Source organism: Hylaeus volcanicus, unplaced genomic scaffold, assembly GCF_026283585.1.
Source record: "Hylaeus volcanicus isolate JK05 unplaced genomic scaffold, UHH_iyHylVolc1.0_haploid 12221, whole genome shotgun sequence".
NCBI lineage: Eukaryota > Metazoa > Arthropoda > Insecta > Hymenoptera > Colletidae > Hylaeus > Hylaeus volcanicus.
Window position 1 is genome coordinate 1,382,682 of NW_026533163.1, and position 20,979 is coordinate 1,403,660.

Genomic DNA, 20,979 nt, shown 5'->3' on the forward strand with positions numbered 1-20,979 from the left:
TTATTCAAATTTTCTTGAATGTTTTTTTTTAATGCATTATTTAAAAAAAAAAACGCTTTAACTAAACGAGCTATTTTATTTTTATTAGGCTAATTTGAAGTATTACGAGTTAAAATTGGTCTTTATTAATTATTTTATTTAATTGAAAAAAGTATGTTTGTATTTATAAAAAACTAATATCGCAACACAAAAAGTTTCAAATTTTTAGTTTATTTTGATTAACTCATGAATAGAGTAATTCTTATCATTATTATTGAAAAAAAAATTCCTTCGTAATAACCGACCAATTTTGTTATTTGATTTGATAGCCAATCATCATAGTATTTTGCTTAATTTCATTTGTTACAGTAATAAGTTTATTTAATAAATGTCTCAGGTAAGTCATATATTCCATATTCCATGATAAGAGAATGTTTGAATGTTCTTTTGACAAGTAGTGTAATCTTTGATTATGCACAATTTTTGTGAAAAAAATTGCTTTTTGTTTATTTTTTAAATCCCCCTAAAAATTTGGTTCTTGTCAAAAAGGCGGTGAAAAACATCAAAACACAAATGAGAATGGAAAATTGACATTTTCTACATACATTAAAGCGTTCTGACTTTTAAAGTGCTTTGATGAGTCAAGAAGCTTGTCTGCTGATGAAGTCTGTAATGCCTTCGAAAACAATTAATTAGTGTGTTAATTCTTACAGTTTCCTGACAATGATGTACACATGCTTTATAAAATGGTAGCTTGTGTAAAACTATTATGAACCGGTGTAAAAATTTTTGACAGAACCCTCTTTCTAAATACACAAGCGCAAGTTGGGTTTCTAACGGTCGTAAGGATATTTTCCTATCTTCTGCTTCGTTGACATTATTGGGATAATTGAAACCATTACATACATTTTCGACAACACAAACAGATTTGAGATTATTAGTTTCATTTTTAAGGATAGGGGCGAATTCAGCTGCTATTAATGGATAAAAATTCCATCTGTCTGTTTCACAATATCCCACATCAAAAAAAAATTCATTTTGGTAATGACACAAGTGTGTCGCGGCCTCAAGATCTAAATGTTCTAATAAGGCTGGAGTCGGGATTAATACATTAGGTATGTGATTTGGTATACAATCAGGCACTAATTGTCCACTTGGATATAATTGTAAAATGAAATTCCAATCGCATCGTGATATGAACGATAGCCGACCTCTCGCTATATTTTGTATATTCTGATAACCATTATTAGTGGTTATACGACTCACCTTAGTTGGATAAATCATAACTGAAAGTTCATCATAAACATTTGTGCGAGTTGTTACGTCGACATGATGGGATTGTCGAAAATATGTGTAGTTACCAGAGTTGCGTTCATGAGCATGTACACATCCTAAAATATGCATCACTTGATGAAGAACTATATGGATAGAATAACATGGTACTGGAGGTATATTTATATAAAGTATTGGAGATCCTTCACCTCTACCCAAATTCGCCCAGCAATTTTCAGTATAATTTTCAGTGACTTTGACAATAACTTCATCAGTTGGTAAGGGATCTCGAAATAAAATTTTAATACCTCGTGATAAATATCCAAAGACGTAAAGTAAACGTTGTTGTGTTAATTCGGAAACAGTATCGTAGATAATAGGTACCTCATAATACCCAGTGGTTATATTTTCTGGCCATAAATGAATTTTCTTGGGAACGTTGTCAGATTTTTCACCAGTACCAGGAATCATGTAATCAATGAACGTTTCATTCGGTTTTACAATTGGAGCGTGTAACGCGTCAGAATCAATATTTTCTGTGGAATCTAATTGATGTTTATTTTCATTGTTATTGACACGCTCAACTCGATCACAATTTTGATTAAAGCAATTGTATTTATCACCACAACCATTGTCCAAAAATTGTATGTTGATAGCTTCATTCTCATTCATACCAGTACTATAAGTATGAGTATTGAAGGCTCGATGTGACGTTGGTATTATTGATGTGTTTAATAAAGCATTAGTACCTTCTGATGTAATGTTCAATAGATGAACGGTTTTTATAAAATTACTGTATATTAAACAAAAGATGAAAGTTAAATGAACCTTCATATTTCATTCAATTGCAATAAATTCCTTATTTAGTTTTTTTGAGAATTATGTCGTTACCGATTTGCTCTAGTATTATTTGTGTTCATAATCAACTAAAATTTTTGTTCTCAAACGATTAAAGGGTTTTTGCTAGAAAAAAAATAATAACAAATACCAATAGAGGATCCTGACTTTATGTTTTTGATTTATGAAAATAATTTCTTTTTAGTAAGCAACTACCGTGGTTGTTTGTAAATATGATTTGACCATCCGAAACAATGTTGGGTATTTTTTTAATAGCAATACCTCCTAGGTTAAGTTTCTTGAATCAAGTCTTTGAAAACTGGAAATTCACGTTTGTAACAATTATAAATGTATTAACTGTCGTAGATACTTGAAGTTTTATTGGGACATTCTAGAAAAGTAACGGAAAGGATTATCCACGACTTTAATTGTATATAACATTGGCTGATTTAGAACAACAGAAAATATTCGTTTGCACTCTATACTTTGGCTTTATTATTTTGTTGTTTTTCTGATATTTCAACACGCAGTTAAAAGCATGTTGTGTCATACTATAATGCTTTGTAAAAACTGAAAAAAATTGCATGTTCTGTACCAAAATAAAAACGTATAGATATGTATACTATTAGCCATTGGAATTTTATTCAATCCTCTTCTTTATAACATACAAGAGTGAAAGTGCATGTTTTCAAAACAAATATGACACATCCGTTTACCAAATTTTTAGTTATAATCAAAAGATACCTTAGCCTTCAATCAATTGTACTTTTCCCCCCATTATCAATACTGGTTTTATGGAATATCAAAAGTGTCAATGCAGGTTGTTGGAAGGAAGTATAACTCGACATCATGCTGTTCTTTTTTTAATTAAAAAGCATTCAATATTTAATAAAAGGTAGAGAATCAAAAAGTTACCACCACCTCACTATGCACACAACTTAAGCGCATGAAGAGTATCTTGCAAAGTTACCCTGTCTACTTCATTGTTAAAAATTGTGGTAATGTAGCGAAAAAATGAACCATTGCTTACGATTCGTTTTGTTCTTAGCAACTACATTAAATAAACAAAAAATTGTGTTTCATATACAACATTTGATCATTAGCGTATATCAATATTTTTATTTGAAAATTTAGAACTATTACACTTACAAACCCTAACGAATTCGTTCCTGTTAAATTCTAGGATGTCTCTCCATAAACATGTAGGGTTCTATATACTAAACTCATAAATAAAAACGCACTACTACTTGTGCTTGTTCGCGCATTATTTAATTTATAATGAATTTTTTTTAGTGTCAGTTTATCACTGCATTTATCATCGACGTGCGACATTTAAACAGCTTTAGTTTTTGTTAATAAAGAATTTTCTTAAAAATTGGTAAAGTAATATGTCGTAAATCCCCTGAAAAAATTTATGGAAAACTGTGTTGTAGGCTATACTTTCTTGTTGAAATCTACTTTGCCAAAGAATACAGGATTAAAAGTTTTGTTGAATGATTAAAGCTTCTATACTTTTAATATAGTGGTCATAATTGACTAAAAGCAATATTTCCTTTTAATAAAATAAATTGTACAATGAAATATTATTTTTTTAATTAGATTATCAACTCACGGTATGAAGACTGCTTCCCATATCAGTTACAATGTACTATGTTCAAAATAGAATGAAGCTCACGAACAATTTAAAGTAAAGTATCTAACTTTATCCATTATTTCCTTTAACAACACTCATCTGTTGTCCAAGTAAAATTCACTCATTAAAAAATATCCGACTATCTTTACTTATTTAATGGAGTAATTGTTAGTTAATAAAATATAGCCTAGTTTCTCAAAAAATAATTTTTGCTTAAAAGGAAATTTTGATAAAAGTACAACAACGAAATTTCTTTTTGTGGTCTTTTGTACTAAAAAAAAACATTACATTTAATTTTTATTTCTTGTTTGTTGCTTTAACTTAGGTTTAGTATAGAGATAAAACCGTTTCAGTAACAAATAAAAAGATTTGTACATTTATAGTTGATTTCCATGCTGTGCTTTTCGTGGTATATCGATTATCCCTAAAACTATAAAGTGTAAAATGTTAGCTAATCCACCACAGTATCCAATATGACTAAAGTCTTTATTGATTAAAATGAATGAGTACAGAAGAAGTGTTAGAAAAGCTTTGGTCGCTTTTCATAATAAAAATTCTCAGGGCATTGTTTCGGTTACATCAACATATGCGTTGTCTACAAAAATAAAATTAAAAAAAAATTTTTCAATTTGTTTACGTACACAACTTTTCAGAAATACATCCAGTAGCCAAAACATTTTACGAAGCTTTACAAAGTAAAAAAAAACTTTTAATTTGAAAACTAGAATAGGAAATAAATTTACAGATTTTTTTTTGCATTGTTATTTTTTAAACAAAATGTAGCATTAGTATGTACAATTTCAGATGACAGAATAATCCTAGTTTTAAATTAAAATTTTTTCGTTCTAATAAAAAGTGAATCTGTAAATTTTGACTTATGAAAAAAATACTTGGCGTATACTACGTTTAAAGCAACATTTGTTGTGTTGATTCAAATAAAAACATATATGTATACATATCTTTTAATTTAGTGAAACATTTTATGAAACAAAATCTTTATACAAAATTTTACTTTAAGTGATAATTGATATCTTAGCATTTAAAAGGTTTATTTAAAATTGTTTTCTAAAACGTTTTACTGCCGATCAAAATAATGGTTTATAACACATCAGGGCTAGAATTAATCAGAATCAAAAACATCAATAAAAACAATTTTATTTACATTTCTTAAAAAAAAAGTAAGAATTCCGTAAAAATGTTTATGTAAAATAATATTTAATAATCATAAAAAAGATTAATTGTCTTTTCTTTATTAATTACAAAATTAATAAATCAATAATCGCCAACTATATTTTCGTCAAAATCGCTCAAAAAATGTTGTGTAACATTTACGTCTTAGTGCAACGGAAAATAAAAATGGACACACATAGTGTTTTTACAAATTTTTTCAATATTTTTTTTTCTTTCATACACAAGGACGCGAACAGTTTAACACCTGAAAATACCATTTATGGCAGTTTAAATCATCGCTTTATTAACAATACTATTGCTATATTGATACTCTAAATCTATTAAAATTAAAAAATGTATTGACAAAGTTAATCTATTTCATTTTCATGAGGAAAGAATAATTTAAAAATTTATTTTTAATTTTTTTATTGTTAATGGTATACCGCTGGTAAAAGCATAGAAATAAGTAAGAAAAAACAAAATTTAAGTTTCCGACATACAGTTCCTCAAAATAAGTATGTGTATTACGTTAATAAGTGTTTCCTGAGTGGTCGACTGCACTCTTATCTCCATTATATGTACTAAAAAAAAAATTCATCATATACTTCTATATGCTAATTATTATAAATAGTCTTAGAAACAACACATCTTCGTGCATTCCACTAAGGCTTTAAAAACAACGTCTAACAGAGCTATAGACCAATACGGTAACTAATTTGTTAAAACTCGTATATATAAAAAAAAGAACAAGTCGTTTAATTGAATTAAATATCGATTTAATACAAAAAATTTTTTGAGCTAGAATAGTCTAGAGTACTAAATGCACTAGTGCTTGAGTAGGCCCAAGATTACGTTACCTAAATTACATGACGGGCTAAATTAAGATCTTTTTTCTCTTACCGGTAATTCCATTACTTCGTGACTATCTGGAAAGTATAATTCGAGTAACCGCATTACCACCAAATTAATGTTCAATATGCTGTCGATTGCATTTAGACGGTAATAGTTTAAGCAAAATTAGAAGGTCATTCAGGATAAAATCATGTTACACTAAATGTGTATGTAACTATTCTTAATTTTATTACTAAAGTGCGAAAACGGACGTCTTTCGTACACACTTTGAAAGGAATGTATACTGCCAACGTTGTTGAGCTAGAAAAAAAATGTCTTTACGAAGTTTTATACAACGTTACATACGCATGAGTGTTTGGAACACTTTTAAGAGCAGCAAAAGTTAAGGTAAACACTGTGCAGAAAAAAATTCACTGAAATAAGCCAATGCTTTACGACAATTTAATCAAAGTTAACAATTTAAGGTTCACTTTGCATGTATGTATCTATCAATAGTATTAGATTGATTAAACATTTCATTTTCCATATTGTTTTGACACTTTACTAATACCATTCCAAAAGTAAAAAAAGGCACGTCTAATGAAAAGGCTGCGTACTATGCTGTGGACTAGATACTAAACGTTTTCTATGCACGTAGCTTCACGGTCATGCAGTTGTACCATCTAGACTGTATTGCGCTGCGAAGTCAAGTACAAATTCCTTCTTAAACTCCTCGCTTTATAAATCAAATATAGTTTTTGTTATAAATTATATAAGATAGTTGAACTACAATTTTTATTTAGAAAAAAAGTTACATGTGCAGTAAAAATGTCTATAGGTATACATTCATTTAGTTTTATATTAACATTATATCGGTTATTGTCGGAGTTCTATGAAACTCAATGATAAAAATATAAATTCTATTAGCGAGTTTATGAAAATAACAAAAAAAAAACAAGACGAACATAACAACTAAAATCCGGTCTCGGCTGGGATCGAACCAGCGACCTTACGGTTAACAGCCGTACGCTCTAACCAACTGAGCTACGAAACCACACATTAACATTGTTAAAGTAATAGGCAATGCTTGACGGTTTTAATGTAATTCTTGATACGCGAAAGATGTATTTTTAAAAAATTTATTTTTTTAACAGTGAGTACATGACGTGCATTCAATAAAAAAAAACAAATAAAACTTTTTTAGATGATATGTTAACGTTTGATTTTGTAAACAGCATATATAATCTCAACACTAATAAAATGAACGACGGTTATAAATAATACAGCATTATAACTTAAAAACCCGCAAAAACTGAACTTAAATTATTTGTTACCATCCTTTATGACACAACTAATTGTGGTGGGAAGGGTGAAGTTTTAAACGACGTCAGGCTGACTGTTTACAATGATAACAACGAAAATCTTTATTGCGTCTATGATAATCGTGATTGAATACCGTCTGTAGACGGATTACGCATATTTTAACAAAAGTAGTTTTTAATGTTCCAGTAAACTAGGTTTAAACCCTCAGAGTATATTTTGATAAATAAAAAAAAAAATGTCGATTTGTCCTTCTACTTTATAACTTGCACTAGCAATTATTTCGTCTCATGTGTAACATTTTCTGTACTGTTTCACACGTTAGTTTCAATAATAAAAATGTACTGGTATTGAAAATGCAATTTTTTTCGGCAATATTTTAAACAGTCAAAAAATTCGTGTCGTGTTTAGAAATTCGCAATGTCAGAAAACTTATCATGTTAATAAAAATTCTACTTCAAATTTTAATTGATTGATGACTTGTATGCAAAAAAAATTAATCAACAAAAAAAGAATTTTTCAACCAAAAACAAGAATTTGACTACGTTGAAAAAATATCTTTACCTGTTAAACGTTGTTAAATACGAATTTCGTTTAGTTTTTGTGAATACATGTTTAAAGAATAAGTAAGCAATTTTGATTATAGTTATAATTTTTTAAGTGAACTTCTTTCATACGTTTTTCCTTGTGTTTCTACTGGCAAGTTATACTCGATGCCGATCGCTCAAATATTCGCTCAAACGTTTCGTTGATATCTGATTGATTGTTGCGCATATTATATTATCAGAAAAAATATGGTAGGGGGTTGTTGTTTTTCTGTTCGTATATTACAATCTAATGAGTTATTTAACCATCTTTAGTTGAAACTTTTAAACTTCTACAAATACTTGTGGAAGTTTAACTAACAGATGTGTGTAAGCTTAAAAGTATACATTTGTAAATGGTGTAAAAAAATTTGTTTGGTAAAAGAGTTACAATCTCAGTCGGTTGGATTTTAGATATGCGGAAAAATGGTGTTTAGGAGTTTACACAATTTTCTTTGCATATTCAACAATACATAATTCTTGTAAAACAATTTAATATCTGTATCTAATTGAACGATGTAGTTGACGAAAATTCGGAGATATGACAATCATTATAAATACCACTGACAAGATTATTGTACGAAACTTTGATTCTAGTAGTACCGTTTTTAAAAAATAATAACAGTTTTTTATTTTTCTCCATATTGTAGTTCAGTCGCATTCCGTCACCTTAATTTTGTTAAAATGGTATTAAAGCATGATAAAACATTCAAAGTTATAAACATTACACAATTCAAAGTATAGAAAAGTTTATACAGTGAAACATAAATCATAACTAAATTGAACCCTAATAATTATACGATCCTTGTTTTTAAAGAAAAATTTTCAGAATAAAAATTGTAGAAAACAAACTACAGTCCTATGCCGTATTAAGGTAATAGTTGTACATTCAGTAGCTTTCTGCACATATTGAATCAAAAGGAATGTTGAAAAAAGCACAAATAAATATTACCAATTTTATAGAGTATCGCTATATTATGGATTCGCTCTCTAAAGTTACTAAAGAATTACGATGAATACTATTAAGTGTTTCACGGTAACATTTTTTTATAGTTAGGGTTTTATGCATATATTGACTGATACCCGAGTTAATTTTATATTGCTACAACTAGTGGTACTAGTACTACTAAATAACACAATATGTTAGCACTTTCGAAAACGAACTTCATTTGAGCATTGTTTGAATCAGGTATTACACTATCCATTATAAACGTACTTGTAATCAATTTATGTGATTAACGCTGAAATTTTGTAGTTGCAGTGATTCTTGGATGTCATAGAATGAGAAGTCATGACGGACTCGGAATATACTAAGCCTCATTGTAGATCCCTCTGTTTTCTAGTTAACTACAACAATTATAGATAGTCCACCATGAACCATTTTTTCTAAATATGGTTGCATGCTATACAAAACAAAAGAGAGCATTATTAGTATATCTATTCAACGTATAGCCTTGGACAAAAGCGAAAACACTTCGATTTTTGTTTCATTGTGTCAAGCACTCAAAAAAGTGTAGTGTAGTTTTCACGTGAATCATATCTTCTATAACTATAAGTGTTATGGGAAATGGTCCGTTTTAGTAATTAACTTCAGATGGTTAATGGGATACATTAACGTAAGTTTTTTTTAAATTTTGCATTTTTAGTATTTGATTAAACTGCCACATACTTTTCTCGTGAATTGGTAGCCGTTACAGCATGAGACATTTTTTCGAAACTCATAATTTGACATAATATTCTATCCTTCGAAGGGGAACACTGAATGAAAAAGAGGGTTTCGTCGTTGCCTAAGCGACTACATCAGTAGGATTCGGTCTCAGTCTATTGCTTGACTAATTCCAGGCCTTGAATAGGGCCCACTCCGACAAGATTTTCCCATCTTTTGAGTCTTGGTTGCGGACTCCATCGATTTAAAGTCTGCGATAGTCGACTGGCATTTTCTTCAATTGGTAACCCTAATTATGATACTCGAATTTCTACTTCAGAACAAAGTATATGTTAACACGAGCATGAACCCTGTTCATCCACGTTAATACCTCTAGGACTCTGCTGTGTAAATAATAATGGACGCGAATTAAATCGTAGTAAATGTTGTATTTATTTAATTTTTCATCTCTCTTTAAAGTATGTTTGTTTCACCAAAAAAATTCTAATTTTCTTTGGTTTCATTCGGTTAAAAGCCAAATATTTATGTTTATTTGAAGCTTCAATAAAAGGTTGTTATTTCCTACAGTGGTTTTTAAAATATATCAACATGTCTTTATCTAGGGTTGGAGAAAAGATTGGAAAAAATAACCGCTAATGCTCGCTCGGCCCGTCAATTCGATATTAAAATTACTTACACGATTGTTATCTTTTCCTTTTTTTTTTACAACTTCTTTTCCATGATAAAAAGGAATGGGGTAAAGAATATTCGTGTGGCACCGTAATTAATTTCATAAATGGGATTGTTTTTGTCGTTATACTTAAATGCACACCATGTTTTTTTTAAAATGAATTAAAATATTTTTAATTGATTTGATTTTAAAAAAAAGTTTTGATGTTGTACAATAAAATAAATGATGTTGGGCTAAAAAAGTTGAAGACGTCGCATTAAAAATGTTATATCTTTGTGTACATACCATTTGCTGCAACATAAGATTTACAAGTGTTGTACTTTTAAAAGTTTACGTTTTTCTAAATTTCAAAAACCGAAAAGATAATTGTTTTTTTAGTACAAATTCCATTTTTTCTATTACAAATACGGTTAATAAATTGATTGGTCAAAAATATTTCTTGTCAAAAAAAAATTTACAATTTCGTTAAGATTTTCAAGGGTTTAAATATAAGTTACCACTGACATTACTAACAAGAAATGTTTATAGTTGGCTTTTTTAATGTAATGAGCTGAAATTTTTTATTTTTAAATTGTTATTATACTTTTAGGTTATTCAAAATTTGTCATACTTTGTCAGTTTTTGCAGTCATATCAAACGGTTTATTTATATCTCTTTAGAACAAAAGATTTAACTGATATATGATGCCGTTATACCGAGTCTTGTGCTTGAAAATGTTTCAGCCGTTCCAACGACTATTTTCTTTAACGTCAAGGTTTTTAGAGCATATACTGTCACACTTACTAACTCCGCTAAAGCGCGTGATTCGTTCAAACATTATCCGGTCCCATCTTAACCCAATTAATACTTAACTTTATTATTTCCTTAGCATTGTGAGTTTCTAGGTTGAACTTGATCAACAAAACTATTTTCAAAATTTTTACTTCACGTTTGAATAAGCTTTTGTATAGAGTTTACTTTAAAAATGTGAAAATATAAAAGGTTTTTTTTTGTAATTTTTTTACACGTCAACGGCATCCTTTCTATTGTAATGTAGTTCCAGAAAAAAAAGTTTAACACAAAAACTTACCGATTAACTAACTTTCTCTTAAATCATCTACAAGTTAAGGCATCACATTGGTGTTGGTGAGTTTTGTCAGTTAACGTTTTTAAGAAGCTATATGACGTACACAAGAAACGTGCAAAACAACGAAGTTTTAATATGTACGTTAACCATGAAGGAATTTATAATCGATACTATTAGTACACATACAAACCATATCCATACTTACGAAACCGACTGTTTAATGAAGTTTAAAAAAACATGACGTTAATCATTGGGTGTATTAATATTCTAAATTTGCCTTATTTTTTTCACATTTTAATTTTCTTTATTAGAACCTTATGGTTTTTGTCACATTTTTTCAAAAAGAAGAACCTAGACGTACTTAGAAGATAAATAAAATAAAGTATTTTTATAATTTCAAAACCACTGTTTTTAAAAATATTATTGTAAAGTTATTTCGTTGTCTAATTTCACGCAATACTAAAATTCAGGTTTAATTTTTGATTAATAAATTTTTTACTTTTTGAGCGGAAAAAACCCAAAAGTTCAACGAAATTTCAATTAAATAATTGTTATTGAATTAAATACTCACGAGTGTCTGTGTCTCAAGTAGTCAATGAAAAGTTTTTAAAATTATACAAAAGCGTTGATAAAAACAAAACAAAATTTTGTATCTGTTATTAATGCAAGAAGTGTAGGAACGACCAAAATCTATAACAAGAGTGAAGACGTTTCAAAAAAAAAACTAACAAGACAGTAATTAATTAGAGGTGCTGTCACATCCTGTTGTACTATCACAAAAAAAAATTTCCAGTACCGAAATTTTATTTTAAAATTAAAATGGAAGTGGAGATAGATTTTATGGAAATATGTTGATGTAGATTTTGTCTTCCAAATACTGCAAGAAAGCGACAAAATAAATTTTTATAAGGCTACTTCGTGGAAATGCACTCAAGTAGCATGTTTGTTTTTATTACTTTTTCATGCTAATAAAAATTAAATGTTTATTTTCATTAAAAGTGCATAGAAAATAAATGTAACAACATTATGATAAATTAAAAACATTTAACTCTATCTACTTGTAAATGCTTCGTAGATTTGTTCTGGTCTGTTGAGTAAGAAATCGTTTTTCTAGTCGGAGAAAAAGAAAAAAAAGTTTTATACAAGCCCAAATTTCTAGAAACATAAAAAATGTTAAATTTTTATATCATACACTAAAAAGAAATCGAAAAAAAAAGTCAAAGTTGTTGTTCTATTGGCGAAAGCATTTAAAACAATTAGGATGATGGAACACTTGTGAGATGACAAAACGTTGAAAACAACATACCAGTAGAAATTAATCTACCTTTCGAGAAAACAATTACTCAAAGGTTTGAATCTGATTAGAAAACAATAAGTTCTTATATTAAAGAAGTAATAATAGTGTGATAAAACTAATCTATTAAAGCTTGTGATTACAATATAGTAAAAAAATTATCACAAGAAAAAATTTCTTTTTTGAGCTGATAATCGTTTATATATGTAAAATAAAGCAGTGGTGTTAATAATTGTCTAGCTAACATTTTGTGACAAAATCGTTTTCGTTCCAGCAACATGACAAGCAAAACGAATGAAATTCAAATAATGTTTGTATATAAATTTATCAATTACAAATTTTTTTTAGTGATCCTATAGATGAAGTATAAAATATTCCAATATCATACAGGACTTCACAAAAATGTCCATCTACACATTTTATATAATGTACTAATTGATGTAATTCGCGAAAAGATTTTATAGTAGAAAATTATTAAAATTGAAACGTATCAAGTAAAATGAAGGTTTTTGAAAGTAAAAGATTAGTTTAATAATTACCAATTGGATACTGTTTTAAAAAAAATAAACTACAAAAACATAATTCACAGAGTTAAAAATTTATTAAAAAGGCAGGAACCAAGCCTCAGCGTCATAGAAAGCTCAACTAATGAAAGACTATTTAGGTCTATACAGAAAAAAAAAGGATATTATTTGTGAATTATGAGGCTACCGTTTCTTAAACGTAAAACAAATATAAATTTGTTTACTAACTACAATAGCAAAGATAGTGCCCATGACGATCTCCTTGTGTTTTTTGAACAATTGTATAATTATAAATCACAAATTTATGACGTCATCTTCATTAAAAAATTAATAGAGAAAAAAACAGAATACCGTGAATAGACTTTGTCTGAAAAGGGTAAATTATTCACTATTTACGGAAAATATTAAAAAATTTAAAAAAGTTTTTTGCAAAAATTATACTATTTTCAATTCAATAAATATTGTTTAAACCCTTGCAATGGTTCAGTACGTCTTACAATTTTCTTGTCGTAAACTTATTTTGTAAGAAAAGGCCTACGTTAATAAAGCACACATCATTAACGTTAGAGTTTTGGATTTTATTTGGCATGGGTCCAGTACTTTTACAAATTTTTGTCATAATCGAATTGAAGTTTTAATACGATTTCTAAGGATTCACGATTTTTTAAAAGTTTATGGACTCCTTTAAATTTTCAGATAAAACAATATAATTACAAAAATACGTCATCATTTTTGACCTTTATCCTAAGAAACCGTCAATGACAGAATTCAAATTGATACAATTAATACAGTGTTGATAATCATCCTTTCTAAAAATTTACAACGCCGGTTTTCGCTTATTATAACGACATATTACGGGGTCTTTAATTATTTCAGTACATTAAACGGAATTGAGTTTCTCATGTGATCCTCACCAGTCATAACTGTAGGTTTTTCTTTGAATAGGAAATGTTACGACAAGTCTAAAGTGAATGAAATAATACGAAAGAACCAGACTGGGTGTCTCGTGTACTGTCGCTTGATAAATGAAAAATTTTATTGTGATTTAAATTAACGTAGAGTCAAATGGCTTAACTGTATATATAAAAAGAGCAACTGATATCTATCTCGAACAAACTCTAGAAGAAAAAGAAGGTTCTCTTTCATTTATTGCTTAAGGAATGTAAATTTTGACAACACAAAATAAGTGTCGGGTTAGTGATTAGTGATAAGACAGCTTTTTAAAGAGTAACCGTTTTATTTGATGTTATGGTGTCTTTTGTATGAAAATATGCTATTCGACTGTTCAAGTCGAAACTTATGCGCAAAAAAAACTTTGTGTCAACTTATGTCAATGTCTGCTACAATGATTATTGTAGCAAATCTAACTGTTTAACAACACGTTAAACCTTAAGCTTATCTCTAAAAATTAATCTAACTTAATAGGTTTAATTCGACTGAACTAATTGCCTTTTCAAAAACATCTGTATAGACGTTTTAAATAACAGACATTTATCAATTTTAAACTTGATTCAAATATAAGATTTATATTATGGAAAAAGCTGTTATATTTTTTTATAACAGCAAACATAATTATGACTCGTCTTTCTTTTTATTGGATATGAAAGCTGTTTCAAATTATTCCAAACAGCACTTCTCTCCAAGTTTCACATTTATTCACAATTAATTTTTGCTACAACAATACAAAAGTTTTTAAGCCAAACAAGAGGCCAAACTATTCCCCATGAAATTAAAGTTTACTTTCTTAAGGAGATATGTGATAAAGCCAAATTAATATTTTGTAAAAATCCTCTTAATATTCTTGTTGGTTATATACTCAGCATTTTATATTTTTTTTTTGCTCAGGTAAAGGTTTACAGCATGAGCTATTTTTTCAAGTCAGTCCATTCGGCTTATTAGTCTATGTTTCAAGGGAAACACTGAATGACACGGAGCCATTCGTCGTTACCTACACGACTTATCGGTGACATTCTGGATAAATCTACTGCTAGATTCATTCCAGGCAGTGTCTGGGGATCACTCGAGACAGAGGTCCATTTTTAAAGTGTTACATGAAAGACTCTAAAAATTAAACGTCTCGATAGTCCGTAAATAGTTATCATTTTACTCCTAATGATCAAGATAGATTCTATTTTTGAATCGCTAATTAAAGACTCCATGTATTTCGCGTCTTGACTTGTTGAAAGGTAAATCATCTAAACCTTAGAATGTGACCTTTTTTATATAAAAATATAAGTAAGCCTCGATATTTAACTTGCCTTTCATTAACATAGTTTTTTCAATGTTTAAAATAATTTAAGTTCCTGATTGAGATCAGGTCAAATATTATTTTACAAAGTATTGAATAAAAAAATTCGAAAACTTGTTTGTTTTTTTCTGCTTTTACGTACTAACTGGTAACAAAACCAAACTTATTTAGCGATGCATTGTAATTATAATCGTAAACTAAATTTAAAAAAGATTTCATTGAAATAAGCGAATTTACCACGAATGCATAATTTTTATTAAAAAAATACTCGGACATTATTTTCTTTTTTCTTGCTAAAAACCTGAAATTTAATTTTCCCATAAATTCCAAGTTGAACCAACATTATGAAAAACATGTACAAACTATTGTCATTTTCAAAATTTAGATGGATAACAAATAGCATTGTGTGGTCTATGAAATATTCTACATTTTAAAGATATTCTATCAAATTATATTCACACAACCACATGAATATTGAACCATATCTGATTGAACATAATAGTTATAGAGATCTATGTAATTTATGTCAATATCAACTGTATACTAATAGTTCTTGTAAAATAACCGTACGTTTCCCAACACAAATTATTTTAACTACGTATGTTATAAGCTTCTAGATTCTAATATACACCATGACTACTCTCAACATTATTTGCTTATTATAGTATAATATTAGCTTTGTCACATTGTAGAGAGATTCAAGACATATACATGTGATCTGATTATCTAACGAAAATGGGATATACGCGGTAACGGTACCAGAAAGTAGAAATTATTTTTCAAGACATCAGTAGAAGAAATAATTTGAAACACTTGATTTTTTATAAACGAGAAGACTAACGTTTTTTCCGTTTGTTTCATTTTTTAAAAAATTTCCTATTAACATTTTAAAAATACAAAATAGATACTCACTAAAAGTGGATATTCATTCACAATGAATAACCGTTTTCTTTTGTATTACTAGCAGGACAGCTCAAGTAGTGGAATACTATTTTCGCATCTATAAAATCGCTTGAGTGTAGCGTTCATATACCATTTTTCCTTCGTTAAAACTACTTGATTATTATGTGACTACTTCGATACTTCTGTGGAGCTGATTATTAGAAATCTCAAAAAAGAACTGCGGACAGTTTTTTTTTGTTACCCGATCATATTTACATTTTTTCAGTATCAAAAAATAACATGTTATTTTTAAAAATTCCATATCTATTAATCTTTACACACTGTAAGCAATAAAACTTTCTAATACATCTCATAAACCGCCTCGTTTGTCGGACAAGATTCGTTGTGAAACTATATGTTCAAATATTCCTTATACTTTTGTACGTTGTGTATAGTCATTTTAAACTTTAAAGGCAAACTTGCTTGATTAACACATTGATTAGACCAGGGACGTTGATTGAATAGTATTTCAAATAAAATCAATCATATTTCATCAACGCGACACACTCCATTTGTAAAATTAATTTGATAATATTTTAACTTGAACTATTTGGTTTAGTTGTTTTTCACGTCTGTCGCTTTTGTTAACAAGTTTAACTTCCATTGTTTTTACAGCATTTTACTGACTCTTTACGTTTTGACAAAAATAAAAACGGTACTACACTCTTATAAAATTATAGTTTATTAATTTGCAAATAACAGTATTCAACTTTTAAATATTATAGGCTATAATACATGAAAAAATATTTTTCTTATGTAAAGTTATACAATAATTTTTTGATGTCTTGTTCCTATCATTAATAATAGTAGTCATTAAAAAAAAGATCAGGTACAATATTACAACGGAATCATTTGTTCTATAATATTAACCACAGTACACACTGAAAAGAAGTCTTGCCTATTTTTACTGCTAACGTCACAAGAATCTCATGCGTTAGCTATAGCTAATTTCACTTACATAGTACATTTAAGGCTAAATTACAAATTTTTCTTTTCATAACGTGAACATACGTTATAAGTATACATTTTCCTCATTTCTGATTTAAAACCAATACAAAAATTACAGTTTTTTTCAACTTGAAGATATCTTGACAAAAAAAATAAATATGTATTTTGCACTGATTTTCGGCATTTTTTTGTCTCAAAATTTATATCAGTGCATTTCTGCAATAATTAATCATAGTTTACAAAAAAAAAAACCCAAAAGGGCTTTTCCTCTTGAATGGTTCAGGCAGTATTACATTTCTTTAATAAACAATTCAAATGTTCAGAATAACCCGCTACGAAATCTTGGGGATTCAACAAAAATACCAATAAGCATCCCTTTTTTCACAGATAGTGCTTCCAATACGTTTTTTTATACATTTATTCTTGTTGGTTCTCCACCCCAATTACAAACAGTCATTCTAGATACAGGTAGCAGCATCTTGGGGTTTCCGTGTAGCTTTTGCACACAGTGTGGTATTCATGACCTTCCTTCTTTTAAAGCATGGTCGTCCAACAGCTCATATTATATATCCTGCACGTCACCCCAATGCTTTCAAAAGGATTGCTCTGTTACTGAGCCAACTGAAATGTGCCGTTATTATCAAGGATATGTCGAGGGCTCCTCAATAGAAGGGTTCTATTTTAGTGATATAATTTCTTTTGGTATGATGTCTCAGCATAGTCCATCTATTAGATACGACTATATAGGATGCCACACTCAAGAAACTCATTTATTCAAAACACAGGTATTTACACTACGAATACGTCTAACCTTTAATGCAGCTTGATTAGCATTTCTAGCGTCTAGTCAAAGGTGCACGTTATGTTTGCAGACCGCTAACGGTATCGTGGGCTTATCCTCCCCTACCGTACCCGAGCAACCATATTTTATTGAAAAGATCATTCATAGAATACCCAATTCAAAAAAAATTTTTGCAATGTGCGGCGCTGACCAGGGTGGTATGCTACAATTAGGTGGTTATAACGCATCATATCATTTACCGCGCGGCTTGTCAAGTAACAGCAATCTGAGTGGACATACAACACTTACTTTAACTGTAAATTACTATAACAGAAATTTACTAGTTAATTATTCTATTTTAGACACCTGCAGAGGATTTCCTTGATACAGTAGGGATGAATAACGCACAAGATTCTTCTATAATGTGGACGCCTAATTTATCTTATAGGGGGTTTTCAATTGAAATCAGAAGAATTGAACTGTTGTTGAAGAATATCTCTGTAGATATTCCAATAACAAAAGAGTGTTCTCTTGATTCAGGTACGTCATATGACACTTTGGTAGAACATTTTTGTGTTTAGTGCGTTATTGTTATAATAACTTCTATATGAGCTTATTATAGGATCTACATATACATCGTTCCCCTTACATATTATCACCGCTTTAAAAAGTTTTATAACAAATTCGTGTACAAATTCAACAGAACCACCTTGTAACACGCAGCTTACTTTTAAAGAAAACGGCTTATGTTGGAGTAATCTTTCCATTGAGGAAACCGATAAATTATTCCCAACGCTCCTTTTAATATTACCGTAGTGTTTATTTATGTGCTTAATATTTTTGAAAACATGTCAATAGCAGTAGTGAAAAGCGAGTCTAAAAATCTTATAAGTCATGTGTGTGTGCTTTCTAGAAAAAATGAGACCATTAATCTACAGCCTACATCATATTTTTCTCGAGGAGAAAATGATAATGAGTTATGTATTCAAATGGAAAACCGGAAGAATGATGTATGTATTTTGGGAATGAGTTTTTTTAAACATAAAAATGTAATTTTCGATTTGGAAGAGAAAAAAATTGGTAAAAAATTTGTTTACAACTGATCTACTTCTCATTACGGTGTCAAGGTTTCGTGAAAGCCAGCTGTCCATCTGTGTCAATTCCTGATGATATTTTTTCGTCTGCTTTAACTTTACCCGTAAGTTTTTCAATATGATTTCTACTAGAATTAAAACTGTTGACATTGTTTAATTGTCCTTTTTTGCTGGTCTTTCTTCATTATCCTTCCACTTCAACCACACTTTCAATAAACTCACTTTTTGCTTTCATCACTTTTTTTCTTTGTCTCTTTTTCACGCAATTTCGTCTATATTAAAGTTGTGTATGGTCTCATTTTAATTTTTTTTAAATTCATTAAATTATCTTCTTTATCCGAAATCTTTTTTACTTCTTTCAGTTTAGATCTCTCTGCTTCTGTTTCCTTACTCTTTTTCCTTTATCATGAAGTCTCCTTGAATTTTTTATAATTTTTTACTTCGATTTGCGCTTTGGTTATTTTTCTTTTCATGTTTTCTAAAAAGTAAATTTAGAACTTTTTCTTTTTCTGTGTAGGAGATAAAAGATAGATGGGATACTGTTTTTTCGGTTGAATTAAACGAATCATTTATCTTATCTAATGGGCTACTTTCTATAATTGTCCACAGTATAGTTTATTCGTACTTTATTCCTTTTACTATGACATTCGTATGGTCTGTAGTAATTCCTTTTTGCTTGTTCGTATTTCTCACTTATATCATCGTCAAATTTATCAAGCGCTTCTTGTGCAAAGCTTCCGAGAAGGTTCAATATCAACCTCTTTCGTGGAATAGTGGTGAGTCGTGAAATTAGTTTATAAGGAAAATTAAAAACAAATTTTAAATACAAAACCATTCTTTTTACTAATAATTGTCGAATTATGTTTTTAGACGGAATGGTGGAAGAGTTAATAGCATAGTACATAAAATTAGAACATTTTAAAATTATGCTGTAGTGTGAAATCACGACTATATTTTTGAAAAAATTCTTAAGGCGAACGAAGATAAAAAAATTTTCACAGTTATATCTTCCGTTCATTTTAAAAAATATGAATACATTTCTTTACTGAATTCAATAAAAAATTCTTTGTTATAAAATTTGGTTAATTTAAAAAAAAAAAATTTAGATAGTGAGCAAAATTAAACAGTTAAAATATTTGGAAATGAATAAAAATATAACCGAAACATATTCAATTCATGAGAAAAGAAACTATCTGGCTCAAATTAGTTTGTTAGTTTGCGTATAAAGCCAGTACTGCTTTCTAAAACATTTGATAAGCGGCTCCAGTGTCGTCTTGATATTACACAACTTTGCACACTCCTCATAGAATGGTAGTTGGTACAATAGTCTTATGTATCGGTATAATAGTTTTCTACATAAGATTTTTGGAATGTGAACAAACACAAAATTATCTTCCAATGGTCTTCGTGAAATTACTGAGTCGTTCACACCGCTTATATTGATTGAATTATTTTTATTGTAACAAACATTTTGCATAATACAAATAGGTTTTACATTGAAACTAGTACTGGAAGAAACAGGTGCCAGTTCATCCTCGATCGATGGATAAGAAGAGTTTCTCTTTGTATCACAGAAACCAACATCAAAAAAAAATTCATTCTGATAGTGACACAATTCTTTGGCACTATCAACATCTAAGTAATTTAGCAAAGCTGGGGTTGGAACTAACAACTCCGGTACATAATTTGGAATGCAATCGGGAGGAGGTCGAGTACTTGGATATAATTGTAAAAGTAGACTCCAATCGCATCGTGATAGGAACGAGCGTCGTCCTTTAGCTATATCTCGTATTTGGGTATTTTTAGTCGGACCAATAACGCTCTCAGGGTAACTCATCACAGACAGTTCATCAAACGCCGTTTGGATTAGAGCTGCGTGTATTTCATCAGGTTGTCGAATATAGTGATCCTTAGCATCAAGTCGTTCATGCTCATGTCCAAATCCGAGAACATGCATCACTTCGTGAAGTACCATATGTATTGAGTTACAGACCTGAGGAGGAATATTTAGGTACATAGACCGGTATCCTAAACCTCTACCTAAATTGGCCCAGCAACCTTGTGTTTCATCTTCAGTAACTTTCACAATAACTATATCTGTTGGTAAAGGCCTTCGAAAT

The 20,979-nt window shown here is 29.3% G+C and overlaps 1 protein-coding gene, 1 long non-coding RNA gene and 1 other non-coding gene across 9 annotated transcripts; 2 read left to right on the top strand and 1 right to left on the bottom strand.

Moving 5' to 3' along the window:
• The first annotated feature begins 3,143 nt into the window (after positions 1–3,143).
• Positions 3,144–3,631, top strand: LOC128883442 (uncharacterized). The gene is made up of 3 exons (XR_008458956.1): positions 3,144–3,290; positions 3,382–3,466; positions 3,522–3,631. It is a non-coding gene; the product is annotated as an uncharacterized LOC128883442 (long non-coding RNA).
• A 3,071-nt stretch (positions 3,632–6,702) lies between these two features.
• Trnan-guu (transfer RNA asparagine (anticodon GUU)) lies at positions 6,703–6,776 on the bottom strand. The gene has a single exon. It is a non-coding gene; the product is annotated as a tRNA-Asn (tRNA).
• Positions 6,777–16,998: 10,222 nt separating this feature from the next.
• Positions 16,999–19,936, top strand: LOC128883141 (plasmepsin V-like). Of its 7 annotated transcripts, none has more exons than XM_054135174.1 (9): positions 16,999–17,769; positions 17,816–18,081; positions 18,128–18,305; positions 18,388–18,577; positions 18,679–18,845; positions 18,893–18,963; positions 19,377–19,467; positions 19,522–19,635; positions 19,730–19,936. In XM_054135174.1, exons 1-9 carry the CDS (start codon positions 17,733–17,735, stop codon positions 19,756–19,758), a joined length of 1,143 nt encoding a protein of 380 aa, XP_053991149.1. In that variant the 5' UTR covers positions 16,999–17,732; the 3' UTR covers positions 19,759–19,936. The 7 variants fall into 7 exon arrangements, 6 of the variants coding, with proteins under 6 accessions (XP_053991149.1, XP_053991151.1, XP_053991146.1 ...); XM_054135176.1 differs by having other exon boundaries at positions 17,825–18,081; XM_054135171.1 differs by having other exon boundaries at positions 17,857–18,081.
• The last annotated feature ends 1,043 nt before the right edge of the window (positions 19,937–20,979 follow it).